The 22,161-nt window shown below is 24.1% G+C and overlaps 10 protein-coding genes across 10 annotated transcripts; 3 read left to right on the forward strand and 7 right to left on the reverse strand.

The window, feature by feature from the left end:
- Positions 1-1,770: 1,770 nt before the first annotated feature.
- Positions 1,771-2,955, forward strand: EHI_197790 (PH-protein kinase domain containing protein; the record flags this gene model as incomplete). Its single annotated transcript, XM_645734.1, has 2 exons — positions 1,771-1,896; positions 1,948-2,955. 2 exons carry the CDS (start codon positions 1,771-1,773, stop codon positions 2,953-2,955), a joined length of 1,134 nt encoding a protein of 377 aa, XP_650826.1.
- A 637-nt stretch (positions 2,956-3,592) lies between these two features.
- Positions 3,593-3,971, reverse strand: EHI_197800 (uncharacterized protein; the record flags this gene model as incomplete). Its single annotated transcript, XM_645735.1, has 2 exons — positions 3,593-3,741; positions 3,800-3,971. 2 exons carry the CDS (start codon positions 3,969-3,971, stop codon positions 3,593-3,595), a joined length of 321 nt encoding a protein of 106 aa, XP_650827.1.
- A 194-nt stretch (positions 3,972-4,165) lies between these two features.
- On the forward strand, positions 4,166-5,297 carry EHI_197810 (actin, putative; the record flags this gene model as incomplete). The annotated part of the gene is made up of 1 exon (XM_645736.2): positions 4,166-5,297. Exon 1 carries the CDS (start codon positions 4,179-4,181, stop codon positions 5,295-5,297), a length of 1,119 nt encoding a protein of 372 aa, XP_650828.1. The 5' UTR covers positions 4,166-4,178.
- Positions 5,298-5,331: 34 nt separating this feature from the next.
- EHI_197820 (uncharacterized protein) lies at positions 5,332-6,864 on the reverse strand (the record flags this gene model as incomplete). Its single annotated transcript, XM_645737.2, has 2 exons — positions 5,332-5,442; positions 5,509-6,864. The coding sequence occupies 2 exons, from the start codon at positions 6,862-6,864 to the stop codon at positions 5,332-5,334; spliced, it is 1,467 nt and encodes a 488-aa protein (XP_650829.2).
- Positions 6,865-6,983: 119 nt separating this feature from the next.
- On the reverse strand, positions 6,984-7,889 carry EHI_197830 (uncharacterized protein; the record flags this gene model as incomplete). The annotated part of the gene is made up of 1 exon (XM_645738.1): positions 6,984-7,889. One exon carries the CDS (start codon positions 7,887-7,889, stop codon positions 6,984-6,986), a length of 906 nt encoding a protein of 301 aa, XP_650830.1.
- A 1,121-nt stretch (positions 7,890-9,010) lies between these two features.
- Positions 9,011-9,755, forward strand: EHI_197840 (Rho family GTPase). Its single transcript, XM_645739.2, has one exon. It carries the CDS (start codon positions 9,015-9,017, stop codon positions 9,600-9,602), a length of 588 nt encoding a protein of 195 aa, XP_650831.1. The 5' UTR covers positions 9,011-9,014; the 3' UTR covers positions 9,603-9,755.
- On the reverse strand, positions 9,745-12,057 carry EHI_197850 (DNA repair helicase, putative; the record flags this gene model as incomplete). The annotated part of the gene is made up of 1 exon (XM_645740.1): positions 9,745-12,057. The coding sequence occupies one exon, from the start codon at positions 12,055-12,057 to the stop codon at positions 9,745-9,747; it is 2,313 nt and encodes a 770-aa protein (XP_650832.1).
- Positions 12,058-12,158: 101 nt separating this feature from the next.
- Positions 12,159-14,432, reverse strand: EHI_197860 (heat shock protein 70, putative; the record flags this gene model as incomplete). Its single annotated transcript, XM_645741.1, has 1 exon — positions 12,159-14,432. One exon carries the CDS (start codon positions 14,430-14,432, stop codon positions 12,159-12,161), a length of 2,274 nt encoding a protein of 757 aa, XP_650833.1.
- A 642-nt stretch (positions 14,433-15,074) lies between these two features.
- Positions 15,075-17,078, reverse strand: EHI_197870 (ankyrin repeat protein, putative; the record flags this gene model as incomplete). Its single annotated transcript, XM_645742.1, has 1 exon — positions 15,075-17,078. The coding sequence occupies one exon, from the start codon at positions 17,076-17,078 to the stop codon at positions 15,075-15,077; it is 2,004 nt and encodes a 667-aa protein (XP_650834.1).
- A 140-nt stretch (positions 17,079-17,218) lies between these two features.
- Positions 17,219-18,148, reverse strand: EHI_197880 (uncharacterized protein; the record flags this gene model as incomplete). The annotated part of the gene is made up of 1 exon (XM_645743.1): positions 17,219-18,148. One exon carries the CDS (start codon positions 18,146-18,148, stop codon positions 17,219-17,221), a length of 930 nt encoding a protein of 309 aa, XP_650835.1.
- Between the last annotated feature and the right edge of the window lie 4,013 nt (positions 18,149-22,161).

The raw sequence follows: 22,161 nt of genomic DNA on the forward strand, positions 1-22,161 counted from the left end.
GTTCCTTATTTTTAATAATTGCCAATGAAATAACTTCTTTTAGTTGATTAATTTTATTTATTCTTTTATTGATAAATTCTTTTTCATTACTTCTTTTTTTCTGTGCTTTTTCCCAATGAATGTTAACTTTATTATATTCTTTCTGTAATTGTTTACTTCTTTTATTTATATCTTTTAAAGCTTTTTCTTTATCCTTTTTGTTTTGTTTTAATACAATTATTTGTTGATCAATTTCTTTTGTATTTTGTTTAACTTGAACTAATGCATTCCGTTTGAGTGTTAATGTTTGTAATTCTTTTTTAATTGAATTGATGTCTTCTACAACACTTGTCATTCGAGACTTTGATGAGATTAACATTGATGAATATTTCTCTCTATTTACTTGATATTTAACACTTGCTTCTTCATATCGTTTAATAGAACTACTATTCTTTCTCTCAATTTCTTTATCAAGTATTGTTAATAAATCATTAATGTTCTTTGGTGATGGTTTAATTTCAAATGTAACTGTATCCACCACATCTTTTGACTGTACTAATAATAAAATAAAAAGTGTTAAAATCACTTTCATAATATTATAAAAATCAGTTCTTTAAGATCTTACTTTTGTTTTTTTTTCTTTTCTTAAAACTTTTTATATTTTGTTGATTTTTGTCTTTTGAAAAATCACTCTTTTGACTCTTTTATTTTGAACTTTGTTTTTGATTAATAATCTTTCATATCTTTTAAAACTTCTTTCTTTGCACTTTGTTAATTAGTAATTTAAACATAATTTTTTAATAAATTTATATTTTAATAAAAAGTAGTTAATTAAGTGATATTGTTGTTATTTTCTATTGTTCTTTGTTCACTAGAGACTAATCATATTTTTGTGTTTTATCTTTTAGTTTTCATCTTGTTGAAAAGAGTACTTTTCTATTCTTTAATACTTATTATTTTAATTGAAACGACATTTTTTCAAACATTATTAACTTAAATATTCCTATTTAAGTTATTATTTTATATTTATTTAAATTCTATTGTGTATTTAAAATTCTAGTTTCTTTATTTTCTTATTTTATGTTGAAAGAATATGCTTTTACTACAATATTACTAATCCATAATTTCATTTATTATCAGCAATAACAACATTCAATTCTTTTGTCTTTAATAATACCCCATATATATATTTCTAAATTCTTTATTAATAAATATACTTACAACATTAACAAATCAATAATACTACCATCTTAATAAATACACATTCGTCTAACATAATACATGACATTCCTTCATAATAAAGATATTTTATACAATATCCAATAGAAAAGAAAATAAATTAAAAATTTCAAACTCCATTCTTTATTATTATTAACATAAGTAATTTGCGAAAAGTAATAGTTTAGGAAAGAATAGGTTTTAATTATATACTAGAAATGACAGTCATAATTTTCACTAAGAAGAATTATAATAACAAGAATTTACAAAAAAAGAAACAAAAGAAAAAGAAGAATAAGTAATTGAAAATAAAAGACCTTTAAAGAAATACTCTAAAAACAAAATAAGTTAAAAATTAGGGTTGTAATCCACAAAGAAAAAAACAATTCAAAGAGCAATAAAACAGATAAGAAAAATGAAGAATGAAAAAAGAGAAATAGAATAATATAAATATACAAAACTAAAAAAAAAATGAAGAAAAAGAGAAAAAAAATGAAGATTTTAGAAAACGATAGAAAAAGTAGAAAATCTTTTTTGTGGGTTTTAAGAAAATAATTAGATCATCAAATTTGAATGTCAACAGTAAAACAGATTCAAACAGGATATATTGTTAAAGAAGGAAGTAATGTAAAGAGTTGGAAGAAAAGGTGGTTTGTATTTACCACTGATGGGAATATTAGTTATTATACAAATAGACAAGTTTGTAAGAATTACAAAAAGAAAAAGAAAAGAAATAACACAAATTTTTAGGAGACGTGTAAAAAAGGAGAAGTTGATATGAGACATGCAATAAAAGCGATTAAAGTAAATGGAAAAAAATTAATGATAGAAATTCATTTTGATAGTTCACGAGTATTTAGATTAAAGTTTGATGATGAAGAAGTAGAAGAAAGGTGGTATAAAAGTTTTATTGAATTTATTGAAGATAATAAAACATCACAAAATGGATTTTCACGTTATGAAGAAATTGATTTAAATAATTTTAATATTGGAAATACAATAATGCAAACAGATAAAGGTTCTGTTCAAACAGTTATTTATACAAGAACACAAATTAAATACTCAATGAAAACATTATTAAAACTAACATTAAATAGTGAAGAAATTGAATATATTGAATCAATTCATAATTCACTTAAATTAACAGAATGTCCATATTTATGTCGTACTTGTTTATCATTTCAATCAGAAAATTTACATTTTGTAATGAATGAATATCCAACAAAAAAATTGTCAGAAATAATGAATTCTTCTATTCTTCCTATTCCTCGTGTTAAATTTTATGCAACAGAGTTATTACTTGCAATTAATGCTTTACATAAATGTAATTATATTCATATGGAAATTAATCCTGAAACTGTTTTAATTACTGACGATGGACATATCTTTTTAACTACTCCAGTTGGTTTACGTGCTTCTTATAAATGTGGTTATAATTATTTTGCTCCTGAATTATTAGAAAAAAAACAACCAACTGCTGCTGTTGATTATTGGAGTTATGGTATTTTATTATTTGCAATGGCTTTTGGTGAAGCACCTTTTTATGATACAAACCCATCAACTGTATGCAAAAAAATTATCAGTGAGCCAATTAATTTCCCTTATAACACTTTCCCTGAAGTAGAAAGTTTTGTAACAGAATTACTTGTAAAAGATCCATCAAAAAGAAACTGTGATTTTGAAGCTCTAAAATTACGTCCTTTCTTTGTTGGAATTAATTTTGATCAATTCCAAAAGAAAGAAGTTTCTCCACAATAAACTAATTTATGAATAGTTAAAATTTATTTTTAAATTTATCTCTTTTTCATCAAATTCTTTGTGGATGTTGTTGGTTTTTTTTTAGAAACTATTTATTTCTTCAACAAGAATCTTTTTTCAATTCATGTTCTTTTTCTTTATGTATTGTTTCATTTATTTATATTAATTATCTAACTAAGTTTTAATGATATACACTCAGAAGATTTTTTACTTGAGGAAATTCCTATTAATACTTAATTTATTACTTGTTGTATTAATTATCTCTTAATTTGTTAATGATTTAGAAAAACTGTTTGATGATATAAAATTAGGAACTATTCCTAATTCTAATTTAAATATAAAAAATATAACAGTCTATTGCAACAAGAAACATAAAGTTACCAATCAATAGAAGCAACAAAAGAAAAGTAAAAATAATAATAATAACAAAACAACAAATTATAAATAAATAGCTTTCGTTAAAGGATTAACGTGAATCGTTACTGAAAAAAAAACAATATATTTTAAAGAAATAATCATTAGATTTGTAAAGTTATATTTATAAAATGGAAATTTTTTTTAAAAAAATATAATAACCTTAAAATAAAGAAACATAAATTATCAAAGTTCTAAACTAATGTGTTAGTTTGTATATCATTTATTCATTTTGGTCATATTTTTTCTCATACAATGGTAAGTATCTGCGTAGTTGAGCATCCTGAAGGTTTGAAACAAAATTTTTTCTCAACTTTCTCATATCAACAGAATCAATACGTTTCAATTCACCTGAAGTTAACAATGAATACCCTAAAAAGGTAAAAGTTTTATCAAAGCAAATGAAAACTAAAAAAGTCAATACACAAACATTCATAAGAATATACTAATAATTCTATTTCATATAATATTTTTTCTTTTTTATTAATCTTATCTGATTGTATAAATGAGTCAATAGAATCTAACTGATTATCAAAGGAATTAGATGATTGTAAAGGAGGAAATTCTATCTTGTTATGTCCTTTTGACTTAAAAGACTTCATTTTTTTTTTCTGTCTAAATGTTGTTGTCTATTATCTATTCCTTCCCTTTCGATTTTGTGAGCAGATGAGAAAAGTTAAAAATAACAGGATTATTAAAGAATCTAATAAAAAGAATGATTTCAAGATAAAACTTGAAATAAAAAATAGAAATAATAAAAAGAAGAGAACTAAAATAAAATAAAAAAAAAGGAATAAATAAAAAGAAAAATGGAAACACCAATAGTTTTGGATTTTGGGTCACAAACGTGTCGTGTAGGAAATGCCGGAGAATCTATGCCAACAAATATTTTTCCATCATACGTTGGAATTCCGAGGGAAAAGTCACAACTAAAACCTGACTTTTATGTGGGAAAAATCTTAAAGGAACAAAAACGAGAATTTCAAATCAAATCACCAATCAAAAATGGAACGATTGAAGACATTTCAATGGCTAGTGCATTATTTAAAAATGCATTAGATGAATGTCAAGGATATGGAAAACCTATATTATTTACTGAACCTGCACTAAATCCAAAACAAATTCGAGAAAAAACAATACAATTATTATTTGAAAGATTTAAAGTACCATCTGTATATTTTTCGATTCAACCAATTCTTTCTTTATTTGCATCAGAAAAGACAGACGGATTAGTTATTGATTCAGGTGCTGATATTACACAAATTATACCAATTTATGAAGGATATGTTATTTCATCATGTGTTCATAAACAATATGTTGCAGGAAATGATTTATTAGAATATCTTGTTTCCACAATTAGTGAAAAAAGAGATGTTAATCTTTCTACAGCAGCAGCAAAAGAAGTACTTGAAAATCAAGTTAAAAAAGATTGTCTTGTAGCATTAGATTTAATGGATGTAGTACGATTATCATCAGACCCAGATTTATTACGTACATACACTTTACCAGATGGAACAGAATTTTCAATTGAAGAAGAACGATTTTTATGTCCAGAAATTTTGTTTAGACCAGAATTATTTATTAGTGATGATGTTTTAGCAAAAGGATTAGATGTTGCATGTTATGATTGTGTAATGAAATGTGATATTGATGTTAGACGTTGTTTATTTAATAATATTTTATGTGCTGGTGGTAATACTCTTTATCCTGGATTTGCTGAACGTCTTGCTTCAGGTGTACAAAAATTATGTAATGACTCAATTGAAGTTGGTATTGAAGCACCAGCAGATAGACAATATTCATCTTGGATTGGTGGTTCAATATTTGCTTCTATTTCAGAATTTAATCAATTAGCTATCAATTCATTTGAATATGATGAATTTGGTGCACAAATAATAAATAAAAAATGCAAAATAAGTTGGGATTAATTAAATTTAAGAATGAAAGGTTTAATTGAAAAGTTTATAAGATTTTGATAACATAAGCTCCTTCAATGATAATATCATGACAAGTTGAATAATACTCTTCAGGTAAAGTTTTACCACTAAAAGTGAAGTTATAATGTTTAGCACCCTAAAAGATTAAAAGGTATTTAATAAATAAGAATGAAAAATAAAAAAAAGAAATAAAAGAACAAACGATAATACCATAATTGTTAGATGAATGAGAATAATAATCAAAATATACATTATATGGAAGAATATTATAAAAACATTCTTGTAATTCAGAAATACCATCTTCTTGTTGTGATGGAATAAGTACTGTTTCAAAAAGTTCTTCCCATCCAGAAATAGTAATTTCTTGTAATAAATTAGTAGTTGGCTTTAATCTAATTTGACCTAATTTTTTATTTGAAGAATATTCAACTTTTGCTTTCTTACCATCACCACAAATATAATATTCTTGACCATTATTTAATTGAGTTCCAATAATATCATCATATTCTTTATTTCTTTTATATTTTAATTTAGTTGCATCAAAAATATCAAATGATTCATTATATGATATCCATGAATCAAATGCATATGTATTTCCACATAAATATATATCTTCTGTAGTTGACATTTTACCTAAATAATATTCTTTTGTATGTCCTAATTCTTTTCCTCTAACAATAAATCCTTCTTCATTCCATCCAACAATAACTGATGATGATACATATCCTGAATGATATTGTATTTCATCCACACCATACTTTCCATTTTTACTAATAGCATTTGTACATTTAATATTTTCTTCAGTTAAACTACCAAGATTTCTACACCTTTTATATTCTGGATGGTTAAGAATTAATGGAGCTTTATTTTCAAATAAAGCTCTTTTAATATCATTAACTTTATGATATTTTTTATATTGATTAACTGAAATTTGAATAGAAGTTAAATTAACTATATCATAATTTGATATATTCATTAATGTATCTAATTTAGGTAATACAAATACATCTGTTGGTTGTCCTCTTTCTTTAATAATATCAAATGAAATACCAGAATAACCACCAAATAATTTATAATATTGACACTCACTTTTAAGTTGGTCATTAATACAATCACCTTGAAATTCGTTACGAACTAATTCATCTAATTTATTAGGAGAAATTGATGCATAATTGTTATGCCCTAATCTAGCATTTAAATGCAAATACTCAGTATATAATAATGATAAATAATAAGCAGAAACTGATGAATAATCAAAAGTTGAATTTCTATAATGAAAATGGTTTTTTGAAGCATTAGTAGCAATAATTGGAATATTTGGTAATTCTAAAATAAAAGTATTTGGTAATTCAGTTTCTTCATAATAAATATTTTGAATTGAATAAATTTCACTTACAACACCAACATTAGTTTTTAAAATAACATATCCAGTTAGTAATTGAATTAATATTAATGCAGTCCAAATTAAACACATTGGAGCATGTTGATGTATTTGAAAAAATATTTTCATTTTTAATGACTGAAAGAAATTGATAATTTGTGCTTTATTAATTCTCATTAAGTTGATATTAAAATATTTTTTTTTATTTCCTTTAACTTTTTAGTTCCATTTTAAAAAGGATGAATATTAAATTACTAGTTTTAATTCTATTATTTAATTTCTATTTTCAAGATGAATTATTGTTGTGAAGTAAATATGATACTCTCTGTTGATGTTTTAGCATTTGTTTGTTCTTGGTTAAATGATGTACACCCAACAACACACAAAGCTTCACAAAAATGTTTTAATCCCCATTGTTCATTAATAGAATCAAATTGTTTTTGACTAAATTTTCTACCAATACGTTCTAATTGCATTCCATTATATTTAAACTGTTCATGACGTGAGACAAATGTTTTTAATGAACGTTGATCTATTTGAGTTCCCTTAACAATAAAAATGACAAGTTCGGGATATTTTAAGATTGTATTTAATGAACTTGACTTAATTTGATTATTTGATATATCAAAATATTTTAAAGCATTTCCTAATGGTGTATTTTGAAGTTGGGTTAATGTGTTATTTGTTAAATTATTATTTGTACATATCAATGAATCTAATGGAACATCTTTTAATTGTGTCATAATTGAGTCTTTAATTCTACATTCACTAATATTAAGACTCTTTAAATGTGGTAATGCTGCTATATCATCAATACAATTTGTTGCAATAGATGTAGCAGAAATATTTAATGCAACAAGACAATCAAATCTTTTTGGTATTAAAAATTGTGTTAAAAGAGTATGTGATATATTTAATGAATAAACACATTTAGGAAGGTATTTTAAAGCAAAATTTGGTGTTCTTCTTGGTAGAGTTAACTCATGAGGAAATGGTGGTTGAGTAAGTACTTCACAAAGTTGTTGATATCTACACAAGGCACAACGACATTTAGATAATCTTGAATTTCTATGAGGTGGAATATGTATTTCCAATAATTTTAATGTTAAAATATTTAATAATTCAAAAAGATATTGGTGAGTTTCTATATCAGAAGGTGTTTGGATAGGTAATTTCCAAAGAGAATCATACAATCGTTGCATATCTCAATACACCTTTATTAAGTTTACTTTTGTAAAAAATGAAACTATAAAGAATAATATTTTTATTAATAATTAAATTATATATTTATTACGTTTTTTTAATACTTTTAATATTATTCAGAAGATGATAATGAAAAAAGAGAATAGTATTAAATGAACTAACTCTATTCCTTCATTTCTCTCTTAGTCAATTAATGAACCAATCCTTTTTATCTCTATTTTATATTTTTATTAAGAGATTAAAAAAAAAAAATAACAATTTTACTCTTTTGAGAAATATTCAACTTATTAAATTAGTTTTATTAGATTATTTTATTTTTTTTTCACAAAGAGTAATACTAACTTTAATGTTTTTTTATTTCAATTTATTAAAGATAAAAGATTAGTTTTAGTCAAATTAATATTTTAAGTAATGAAGATATAAAATACTAAATAAAGTATTAAAAGTACATTCATAAAAAGTACAAAAAGATGTGAAAACGAAGTAAATTTTCACTGTTTTGCATTAACAATACTATTAAAAATTTATCATGATGGTCTTCAACAACTTTATTATTAAATCACTTTCTTAATAAAAACCTTATTATGAAATTAAATGTTACTAATGACTTTCTGACCTTTCCTTTAATAATTGTCAATATAATACTCTAATACTCTTTTAAGATATCTCTAAAAAGGAAAAAAGTGGTGAAATTGCATTTTATTCTCAACAAAAATTTTTTTGTTTAAGTCGTTCAATTAAAATTCTTTTGAATAAAATAAAAAAAATTGAAAAATTATGTTATATAATTTATTGTATCGTTTTTTGTTATCTTTTTCAAAGTTCGCTTTCATTATGGGGAAGATGTAAAGAAATAAAGATAATGAAAACAAAACACTAAATTCACTTTGAAACGAAGCAGTCTTACTTTCCCGTTTTCCATCAATAGAACAGAAAAACTGAAAATAGGAAAAATAAAAAAAGAATTGCATTAAAGTAATGGAAAAAGATAGAGTGAAAGAAAAGGAAATAAGGAGAAGAACTTAAAAAGATAAAAAAAACGGCAGGGTTTTAGAAAAAATAAAAAGATCTACGAGGTAAAAGAAAAAGACGGCGAACAATCTTAATTTCTCAAAAGACAGAAAATGCAAGCCGTCAAATGTGTCATTGTAGGTGATGGAGCAGTAGGAAAGACATGTCTTCTTATTTCATATACAACTAATGCTTTTCCTAATGAATATATTCCAACTGTTTTTGATAATTATTCAGCAACTGTTATGGTTGATTCCAAACCAATTAATCTTGGACTTTGGGATACTGCTGGACAAGAAGATTATGATAGATTAAGACCATTATCATATCCACAAACTGATGTATTCTTAATTTGTTTCTCAGTTGTCTCTCCACCATCATTTGATAATGTTTCATCTAAATGGCAACCAGAAGTTTCTCATCATTGTCCAAAGACTCCATGTTTATTAGTTGGAACTAAACTTGATATGAGAGAAGATAAAGAACAATTAAAGAGATTAGAAGAGAAAAAAATTACACCAATTACTACTGAACAAGGTGAAGCTAAATGCAAAGATATTGGAGCTGTTAAGTATATTGAATGTTCTGCTTTAACTCAAAAGAACTTAAGACTTGTTTTCGATGAAGCTGTTAGAGCTGTTATTTCTCCAGCTGGAGGAGCCAAAAAAGATAAAAAGAAAGGAGGATGTATGCTCTTCTAATTTATTGTTTCAATTTCTTTTATTCTTTTTTTTAGTTAATTTCTTTTAAAGTAATAAAAAAAGAAATATTTTAGTTAAACTCATTTTTTTGATTAAAAAAATGTATTTAATTATTTACTAAAACAAAAGAAATAAAATAAATTCATTCATTAAACGAAACGAGTTGATCTTTATGAATATCTTCTAATGTCCATATTGTTTTACCTTTTTGTAATTTTAAATTAGTTTGGTTATTAAATAAATAACTCATTTTCATTAAAAATTCTTTTGCTAATGTAATGCTTTGATCAGCAGAAATATCAGTAAATCTTTTTTCTAAAGCATCAACAATCCATTGGGGCATAGAAGAAATAATTTTATTATCATTAAATTTATATCTTTTATCTGCATATATTGCAACAGCATAGTCATTTTTTCCTCTTATACATCTTCCCACACATTGATTACAAGTTCTCATAGCATCAAATATTAAATATTCATCTTTTGAAATAATCTTTTTATTATCAAGATATTCAATTCGTTCTTTAATTGTAAGAATTTCTGATTGAAGGTAGGGAGCTCCTATAATTAAAACAGCTCGAGCAAGATGATTTGTAAAATTTATTCCTTCAGATAATCTGCCACGAGTAACACAAAATAATATAGCACCTTTACCAGTATGACAAGCTAACCTATAATTTTGAAAAGCAAGAGATGTTTCCTCACTATCATTTGATTCTACAAATATTAATTTATTAGAGTAGATAGATTCTATAATTTTCATTTCATCCCAATATGAAATACAAATATTCATATATGAATAACTTGGAAAGAAACATAAAATACCATCAGGTACAGTTTTAGATAATTCTAGTATTAATCTACCATAAGAATGAATAATTAATCTATTTGTTCTATATGCGTATTGTGATGAAAATAAAATTCTGTCTTGTTTTATTTCAGTTCCTGGAGTATCAGAACTTTGTGATGTAATTGAAATACTATCAAATCCTTTTGTTACAAACAATGGACAAATTCTTCTCATACTACTAAAAGAAGATGTTATTTGTTTTTCTTCAACAACATTATTTAAGCCAAGAATATTAATATACGTTTTTAATGGACTTAATGTTCCTGACGTAAAAATTATTGAATGAAATTTATTTAATATTGGTTGAATAGCATGTGCGGCATCAACACAAATTAAATTTAACACACTATGAAAACAATTGTCTTTGTCCATTTTTACAACATCAGGAACATAAGAAAATCCTTCCTGACAAGAACAGAGTAATGCTGCAAAATCTGCTACAAGATATAAGTCATCGTAATAAAACGAATCTCCTTTTACATCCTGTCTTCCTCCATATTCATCTCCAAGTGCCTTAATAAGTAAATGAAGTCTAAGAGGAATAAGACTAACAATTTCTGGTGTTAATGCTAAAGAATTACAAAATGAATCAACTATATTTTTAATTGGAATTGAACAATGTTCATTAATATGTTGCTTTTTGTGTATATGAGCTTCACGTAATTTCTCTCTAAAGAAATTAACAATATCATTCATCAAAACAACAAATTGAATAGAAGTTGTTGTATCAATTGGAATGTTATTTTCTTCTTCTATTCTTTTTGTTGGTTCTGAATGTCTAAGACCTTCTACAAGTCGTTTATATTCATTTTTTAAAGGTTTTTTTGATTCTTCAATTGAAAGAAGTTTTGTAAGACGAACTAATGAAATTGTTGCAAGTTCTAATGTATCTAATGATAATGTTAGTGTTTGTGCATCAACAACAACGTTATCTACATTATGTGCTTCATCAAAAACAAGTAATGTTTGATGTAAATCACTCATTTTACCAACAGTAACATTTTCTACTTTAGGATCAAGAATATAATTATATGTACAAACTATAAATGGTGATTTATAAAAGTTGTTTCTTGAACAGAAATATGGACATCGTTGATGTTGTTTACCAAATTGAACTAATTCATCTATTCCAGCAACAATTGGTATTTCATCTTCTATATCATGATAATATGGACATAATCCTTTATCTCTTTTTTCTTGACACTTTAACTGTGAATGTTTACTTTCTCTTACATCATCCAATAAACATAAATGAGCTCTTGATGCTAGTACAACTGATGGTATTGATAATTTTGTTAGTTCATTAAAAATTTGTTTAATTTCATCAATAGTACGAGTACAATAAATTGTATGTGAAATGTTACTTCCTTGATTGTCCAATAATCCTTTTGCTGCAGTGATAATACTTACAGTCTTTCCAGTTCCAGTACCCATTTCAATAATAATTTGTTTATGTGGTGGTTTTTTATTATTTGTAACTCCACTAGTTACTGTTTTAATGAATTGATATTGTTCTGGATAAATGAATTGGTATGGAAAATGAATTTCAATTCCATTAACAGTAAATATGATACTCTGTTGTTCTTTCTCATTAATTACTTCCATTAATTCTCTTTCAAATTTAATTTCTTTTTTTCATAACTTTAATTTCTTTTCTTAAAACAAAAAAAAAGATTTTCTCCAACACGAACAATTAAATTATTTTGTTATTTAGGTACTGGAGGTGGTTCTGAAGCACCTGTTTTTTCTTCTTCCATTTTCTTTGACTCTTCTTTTGGTTTTTCTTCAGTTTTTTTCTTTTCCTCTTCTGCTTTCTTTTTAGCTTCTTCTTCTGCTTTTTTCTTTTTCTCTTCTTCTTCTTTCTTTCTTTTTTCTTCTGCAATTTTTCTTTCTTTCTCTTCTTTCTTTGCAACGATATGTTTAACTAATTTTTCAGCCTCAGCAAGTTTTGCCAAATAAACACTCTTTGTTTCATTTTCTCCATCTTCATACAACCAATCAACATATTTTTCTAATTCATTTGAAATTTTTGAAGCCTCCTCTTCAGTTGTGAATTCAGCTAAACAACCAAATAATAATTTATCTTTCATAGAATATACAAAAGCTTCTAAATTGTTTTTAGCATGAGCAGTATCAATAAATAATTTATCATCAACTTGCATTTGAGCTTCTTCAGCAAGATATTTACTAATATCTTTTTCACACATACCAACACTATGAACATTAACTTTAACAGGATATTCTTTATTTACCATTTTCTTTACTTTTTTAGTAATTGTCTTCTTTACCATTTTAACTTTCTTTTCTTCTTTTGGTTTTTCTTCTTCCATTTTCTTTGGTTCTTCTTTCTTTTCTGTTTCAGCTTGTACAGGAGCTTTTGGTTCTTCTTTCTTTTCTGTTTCAGCTTGTACAGGAGCTTTTGGTTCTTCTTTAACTTCTTCAGGTACTTCAATAACTTCTTTTTCTTCTACTTCTTCTTCTACTTGTTCACATAATAAAGCATCTACAAGTTCTAAAATTCCACTTTTATTTAAGGCAATTCTTAATTTTAATTCTGGTGTTTTTGTTTGGGCTTTTGGTAATTCTAAAACATCAAGAGTAATTCCAGAATTTAAAGTTCCTGGGAAGAAAACATTATTATCACTATAGTTAACATCTACATGAAGACCATTAGCATCTTTAATTTTAAGAACTCTAGTAATTGGGAATGAAGAGTCTTTAGAAATAAATTTCATTGGTGCAACAGTTTTATTATCAGTCTTGAATCCCATATTAATTTCATATGGTGGAATATCTTCAACAACATAATCTCTTACTTTGAAATATGGTTGTAATTCTGCACATGCAATAGCACATCCACGTGCAATAGATTCTTCACAATTAATTGTTTTAGATAATGGTTTGTTAAGAGTCTTAACTATAGCGTCTTGAAGAGTATTTAATCTAGTACCAGAACCAGTAATTTCAATTGAATGAATTTGTTCAATAGTCATACCAGCCTTTGTAATAGTTCTTTTTATAAGTTCAATAATTTCATTATTAAGATGACAAGTTAATTCATCAAATTTTTCTCGAGTGAATTCCATATGATAATCTCTTTCTTCATATAAAGTATCAAGATTTAATATGGCTTTTGGACTTCCACTAGAAATAACTCTCTTAACAGACTTTTCAATTCCTGATAAAATTCTATTCCACATTCTTAAATTATTCATTGGATCAATTTTCCATTTTTGTTGAATATCTGCTCTGACAAATTGTCCAAGTGCTTCATCATAATTACGTCCTCCAAGTTTCCAATTATATTCAACAGCAAGAACTTTCATTTTAGATTTAAGAAGAGAAATAACTGAACATGTAGTATTACAATGTCCAACATCTAAAATAACAACTGGACGTGGCTCAGTTTCACTTAAATCAGTTTTATAAATACCATAAGCTAATGCAGTTGCAGTATGTTCATTCATTAATCTTAAACATGAAATACCAGCAATTTTAGCTGCATCTAACATTGCAATTCTTTGATTTTCAGTGAAATAACCAGGAACAGAAATAACACAATCAGTAAAAATGTCTTTAGTATATTCTTCAGTAAATTGTTTAATTTGAATTAATAACATTGCAATAATTTGTTCTGGTCTAAATACTTTTTGTTCTCCTCTCATCATCACTTTCATTCCAATCATTCCATCTTCTAATTTAACTGTTTGATATGGTAATTCTTTTAATTCTGTTTGAACATCTGGACAATCATATTGTCTTCCAATAAGTCTTTTAACATCTACAACTGTATTTTTTACATTTCTAAGATACAAACTAAAACCAGCTTCTCCAATAGCTCTTTCTTTATCATTAAATGATACAAATGTTGGGGTTTGTCTATTAGAGACTTCATTAACAACAATATCAATTCCTTTCTTACGTACTACTGCAACAGTAATATTTCTATTTCCAATATCAATTCCAACTGCAATAGGCATACAAATCAATCTACTGAAGTTCTGTCTAAACCCTCTTTTATTGCTTCTTTATGTTATACGTCATTGCCACGTTCTCACATTGACACGTACATTTTTTCTTTTGAAGAATTGTATTTATAATGTTTAATAAATGTATTATATATTTATTATATTTATTTCTTTTATACAACTATTGATGATTAGTAAGGCTATGGCATACACATCTAAAATAACTTTGTCATTCTCCAATCATATGACATTGTATTGTTTGCATTAAGTCAGACATTACAAATAACCACAAGTTAAGAATGTTGTTTTTTATAATAAGTTAAAAATTAAAGAAGAGAAGATACTGAATATTAAAAACTCAAAGAATTATTTTCTAGATGTTCTTTTTTTTGAAATGCTTAAAACTAATTAACAATGAGTCATCAAACCAAACTAAATAAACAAACACAACCATTAACATTTGAAGAAATCAAAGATTATTTTAAAAGATATCCAGACAGAAAACAAATGGTTTTTGATATTGTTACTAAACAAATATTAGAACATCAAAGTGATAAAGAAATAGAAATACACTTAGAAGAATTGAAAATAAATAAAATAGATGAAGAACAATACAAAATTTATTTTAATTTTATTAATGAAATTAATGGAGAATTAAAACACTAAATTAATTTTAAATTGATGTGATAATTGAAGAAGTTGTTGTTTCTCTGTTGGATTTAAAGGAATTTTTTTATAACTTATTAAATGAATTTGTGTTAATTTATTTTCATATAAAATGAACATTTGGTTATTATTATTTTGAAACACAACTCGTACAATTGTTCCAATAGAAAAAATGTTCATTGACTCTATATCTCTTTCAGTAATAATATACTTTTTAATACAAAGAGGATTTCTATTTAATAAACGACAAATACAATAACTACATTGTGCATATTCAATCGCTCTTTTTCCTTTTGAATCAATGATAGTTGTATTACAATGGTTTTGTATTAAAATATCAACACACTCAGGGTGATTCATTGCTACTGCATAATGAAGTGGAGTTTTAAGGAATGAGTCTTGAATATTAATACAAGATGGATATTTTTTAATAAGTAATGGAATAATATAAGAATTTCCACAACAACAAGCAATATGTAAAGGTGTCCTTTTAAGATGGTCTTGAGGAATATCAGTATAATACCTTTTCAATAAATTAATCAAAAATGTGTCTGAAGTATTAGCTAGAACAGCATAATGAAATGGACTATTTCCATATTGATCTATTTGTTGAGGATTAACACTATATTTATTTATTAATTCTAAAGTTATAGAAGAGCATCCTGATAAACTGCCTATATGAAGTACATTCTGTTGATAACTATTAACTTCTTTAATCATACTCTTTTCTTTTATTTTATCATATAACATTCTAAGAATATTACGTTCTCCTCCAGACACAGTATAATGAAATATATTATTCTTATAATTATCTACTTGGTGAATTAAATCTATTTCTTGTTCTAATAAAACAGAGACAATGTCATAATGTTTATAATAACAAGCTAATTGTAACGCATTTTCCCCTTCATTCCCTTTATCTAATAAACAATTTTTACCTAGAATTTTTATTATTGTTAATAAACATGACTTCCTTCCAAAACTACTTGCATATAATAGAGGTGTCCATCCATTATAAATTCTTCTTTTTAATGCTTCCTTATCCCAAATACATATTAATTGTATTAATTCAGGAAAGTCATAATAAATAGTATAATAAATTAAATGAAATCCATCATTATCACAAAGATTTTGTTTATTAAAATCAATTTCCATTTGATGAAGTTCTTTTTTCATTAATTCATTAAATCCATTAAATTTACCACTTTCTTGAATTTCATATAAACAATTTTGTAAACAAATAACACTGTTCTCTTGATATCCATATAGTTTAAGTAATTCACCAACAATTTCAATTTTATGACTTTTAATTGAATAATGAATTAATTGTCTTCCTTTTTTATCAGAATATGCATTATTGGTTAATCCTTTAAATAATAATCTAATACTTTCAATATCTCCTTTTTCTAATGAAATCATAAGTGGTATTTGACCATAAATATTAGGTTTCATTGGATTAGCACCAAGTGTTAATAATTCATTTATTGCTTTACTGTTTTTATATTGAGCTGCAATAAATAATGGAGTTGCTTTATATATATTAACTTGATCTTCAATAAATCGTTTTAGTTTATATTTTTTATACCATTCTAGTAAATAGTTTGTTTGAGCTAAATAATGCATAATACAAAATCCTTTAACATCTCTTTGAATCAATTCAACTGATGTCCAATTTAATTTCATGCCTTCTTCAAGTAATTCAATAATCTTTTTTTTTCCTTTATGAAGTGCAACAAACAATGGGGTTATTCCTTTATTATTTTTTTCATTCATTTTACACCCTCTTTTAATTAACATTTTTAAACATTCTTCATTCCCAATAGACACACAATTCCCAATCAAACTCGTTCCATGTTTATCTTTCTCAAAAATACTTTCAGGATATTCATCAATATATACTTCAATTAACTCCTTTTTTTTACAAAGAAGTAATTGGTGAATTGTTCCACTCGTATTATGCTCTTTTGGATAATATTCCAAAGGGCAATTCATTTTTAAAGTAGTTATTTAACTCAATTTTAGTTCTTTTCTTTTTTCTTTTATTCTCATTTTTTCTTTCATTAAAAAACATGAAAACCAAAATTTTCTTTTTTACACAAAGATTGGAACAAACAACTTGGTATCTCTTACATTTACATTAAAACTTTCTTTCTATCTACTGACATTAATGACCTACTTTTTCTTACCTTTTTTCTATTGTTGCATATTAAACGTGGTGTACGAGGTACTTTCTCTCTTGTTAATGGAGAATCTTTTATAAAAGTTTTCTCAAAAAATAGTTTTGTTTCCTTTAAAAAAATAGGTTGTTCCCATTGAATGTTTTCATAAATATTAAACTCTTCCTCTTTATTTTTTTCAATACTTATATGACTTTCTTTTTTTGTTTCTTGAGTATTGTCTTCTTGTTCCCATGGCATTGGTTCATTAACAATAATTTTTGAATGTTTTTCTTTGATACTTTTTTTGTTGTCTTCTTGGATTGTTTGTTGTTTTTCAATAAGAAATATTGGATAATCTTCAATACTAAAATAAGTTTTTTTCAATTCTATTAATAATTTTTTTAAAGGTTTTAACTGGTTTCTTATTTTTAATATCTTTCTTCTTTCTTCTTGTTCGTTGTCAACTATATGCATAGGTTGCTCACATTCTTCGCAGAAAAACACTCCGTTGTAAAAATTGTCTATTCCTCTTTCGTATGTACAACTCCATCCACAAAAAATATTCGAACATTTTAAGAGTGAGGTTGATGATTCATTTTCAGGTAAGTTAGTAAGGATGAGATAAGACCCAACTATATCCCTTATGGTTTTGAAATAGTCTATAAAGTAATAACAAACACCTTCTACTTTTTGTTTGATGATACTATCCCTAACCAAGTCTGAAATGAGTGGACGAACAACTCGGCGAGGTAAGCATAGGCGTTGGGCTATTTCCTTACTGGTTAATGCTTTTTGTGAGTTTTGGATAGTGATAATAACAAGTAAGTGAGTTGAAGAAAATAAAAGACCTACTACATATTGGACGATAGTCTCACAGAGTTGGTATTGTTTAGACTGCTGCATGACAGGATATGATGAAGTTCTGATGATATGTGATTGTTTTCACTTTTGAAATAAGTTGATTTATTCATTTTATTCACAACAAAACTATTCTCTTTCCTTTTCATTTTATTTGATGTGATTTCTCGTTTTGGCATCTATTTACACATTACAGTTTAACAAATAAGAAGTTGTGATGAAACAAAGAAATAAGTCAAAAAAAGAAAAGATGAAAGAGAAATAAAAGAAGATAATGAATAGAAGAAAATAAAAAATAAAGCATAAACAAATAAATGAATTAAGTAATGAATAATTTGTTTATCTTATTCATTGTTTTGTCAAAAAATAAGGAGTAAAATATTTTTCAACAATAAAATAATGTTAATTATTTTGCACAATTAAATTATACATTTTTTTGAATAGTTTTATTTTCTGTATTAAAAATGCTGCATCATTTATTTCTTCTTTCTTTTCTTCTTTTATTATCTCTTTTTAATTTATTACTCTTTATCTTCTTTCTTTTTATCTTCTTCTACTTCATACTTTCATTTTATTCTTTTATATTTTCTCTTTTTTTTCTATTATTTGCTTTTTTGTTGCCGATTTTAAAAGAAAGAAAATGAAATGATGAAAAAGAGAAATAATTATACTATATTGTTTTAATCATTGAAATATCATTTTATCTTCTTTTATTTTAAGAATGATAATAAAGAAATAATTAAATGATAATATTGAGAATAATATTATCTGATATTATCGTTATTTTAGTTCAATCTATGAAACAAATACAAATAAATTGAATATTTATTAATTATACAATGATTTTTAATGAAATAACTAATTAAAATAGAAATATGAATAACACATTGAATAAATGATAAATAATTGATTCTTTATACCGTTTTGTATTTTCTTTTTGATTTATTTATTAATATGTTTATTATTATCATTTCATTTGCATTTATTATTTTCTATTAATTAAATGAAAACCACCATTCATTATATTGTACTATGTTAAAAGTGATACAAATAACAAGTGCATCAAATAATAATGAATTATAAAAGAAATAAACAAATGTTAAATTTATTCTATTTTATATTTAAAACTTAAATTATCAATCTGATATAAAACAATAATAATAAAATGGAATTATCTTTAATGAAAATAGAATATTACAAATATTCAAATTTGAATATTCACATCTATATGAAATAAAAAGAAGGAATAGTAATAACTAAAATGTACTACTAAATAATATATATAAAATATTAATAATTAACATGGTTTTGACTCACATTTTAAGAATAATTTGTTTTAAAAATAATAAGGTGTAAAAATAATTAATATTTTTCATTCAATAAAATGATTATTATCTCATACCATAATAAATAAAATGATGTATTTAATACAATGATTATTTTAATCATTTTATTTTATATCAATTTGATATAGTATTAAAAGAATATTTAATTTCAATAAATATATCACAAATAAAATAAGAAGAACAATTATCTTATTCATTAAGAAAGAAATGATATCAATAAATAAAACAAAATATGAATAATAATATGAATAAAAATGATATTTGAATGATAAAAATAAAGAATTAATTTTATTCATCTTTATCCATTCTTCTATTTTAATGAATGAATTGATTGAATTATGTTATTTTGATTAATTAACATAATAATTAGATTGAATAAATTATAAATATTTAGTATTTCAATAATTCATACTAATAACATTGAAAATGAATATTCTTGTAATTATTTCTTTATTTGATTATAATCATTCAATATTTCATATTATTTTATTTCATTCTTTACTGTCGTTTGTAATTTATGTATTAAATGAATATTTTGTATAAATTAATATTGAAAATGATTTAATTCAATTATTTAATAATAATCAATCCAATCTTTATTGAATATTTAAAGATATTTTATAATCATCATAATTGAGATTAATTTAAAAAAACTAAAACTTAGAAAAACATGAACAAAACAAAGAACTAACAATATTTGATAAATTTGATAGATTCAAAATACATAAAAAAGATATAAATAATATTACAGAATAATTTCATAATTGAGCAATGACAATAATCACATGATTGAAAAAAAGATTTCAATAACAAAAGAAATTGTTTCAAAACACAGAAAATTGAAAGAAAAAGAAACAAGTATAAAATGGGTTGATTGAATTTATAGATTATAATAATACACAACAATATATTAGAACAATTCATAATAAAATACCCAAATGTTTTTGATGACACTACGATAATCAATGGAACATAAATAACAAGTATTGTACTTTTGATTATAACAGTTAGATATGACTTAACAACAATCAAAATGATTATGAGATTAATAATAGAAATGTACCAATACAAACAAGAATTGTAGATTGAAATATTGATATGATTTATGAAAAATATTATTTTAGAAGAAGTAATTTGAAAAAATAAGAGGCAACAACAGTGATTAATTAATTCTATTCGATATATTACAAACAAACTCAATTAGAAATAATCAAGAAGATGAAGAACAAACACACCATACAATTTTAATGAAACGTTTCAAAGAAATTATGCACATATGAAAAGTGATGAATTATGTATGATTAATGAAGTAGTTACATGATATCATGCAAATGTTAATGATAATTAATGATAATACCAATTAAGAATAATCTTGTTGGAATATCATTCATTATTTAATTTGTTAAATGGGAGTAGAAATAAATAATAATGATTAAATGAATAATTCAGAGAATTTGAACAATATGATATGACATAGAAAAGTATGGATTAAGTATGATTATAAAATGAAGAAATGAATTTGGTTATACTTTTCAAACAAGTAGAGTTTGTTTATGTTTTTGATGATGAAAAAGTGTAATTAATAATAGAGAGTTTTCAGAAAAAAACAAGAAAGTAATAATGATGAAAGAAGTTTTGTAAAATTGGATAAAGTTGGTGAAGATAAAGAAAATAATGATAGAAATGTGAATAATAAAGAAGAAGTGAAGAAATAACAGAATAAATTGAAATGAATGAAAAGAGATTGATTAATAAATGAAAATGAACAATATTTCAATATCATTTTATCTGAAAAATATAACAATATGAAAATAAGAATAAATCATTTTCAGATCATTTCATCAATTAAGATTAAAAATAAACTTACTATTCCTTCATTTTCATTATTAAAAAATAAGAATAAAAATAATAAAAAGAATAACAAATAACTAATAAACCAAGCTGTGTTTTGTTGATTTGTAATTATATTGAGTTTAGTTATTTTTTTTCTAATGTTTAATAGGTTATTTGTTTGAGATTTCTCATTAAATTGAGTTTACAGATACCAAATTCGAGTCAAAAATATACAAAACAATCCAACAATGTGGAATTATTGGATATTTATTACCAATGGATATTCAATTGAGATTAGTCTACCAATCCATTTTAGTACGAATTCATTTCAACTATTCATAATTAACGAAATTTATTTACATTCAATTACAAAGAGTTTTGAAATAACAAAAAAATGTTTTATGTGAACAAGGATATGAAAAGAGATGAAAATGAAAGAAGAAATAGAAGAAAAGAAGAAAGTCAATAAAAATACAAAATGAAATATTCAAAAATATAAAACATGAATAAAGAAAATAAATAAGAAAGAATGATTCTTTGTTGTATTTTCAAATTAATTAATAACCAATATTAATATATAATGAAATGAATATTAATGAGAATAATTCAATTTAAATAAAATGAAATATGAATAATGATAAATAATCCGTGTTTCAATGAATAAAATATTATTTAATTTTCATATTTCATAAATTAATTAATTATTTCATTTATTATTCATTTTATTTAAATTATTATTTATTTAAAATATAAACTATCATATTTTATATTAACTTATTGAAAATAAATTCAAATAAAAATTCATTTAGTTTATTTAATGTTTTTAAATTAGTTCATTAAATTGTATTGTATAAATATAACCTTATTGTCTTTTTGATG

This window comes from Entamoeba histolytica, genomic scaffold, assembly GCF_000208925.1.
Source record: "Entamoeba histolytica HM-1:IMSS scf_1104750519259 genomic scaffold, whole genome shotgun sequence".
NCBI lineage: Eukaryota > Evosea > Mastigamoebida > Endamoebidae > Entamoeba > Entamoeba histolytica.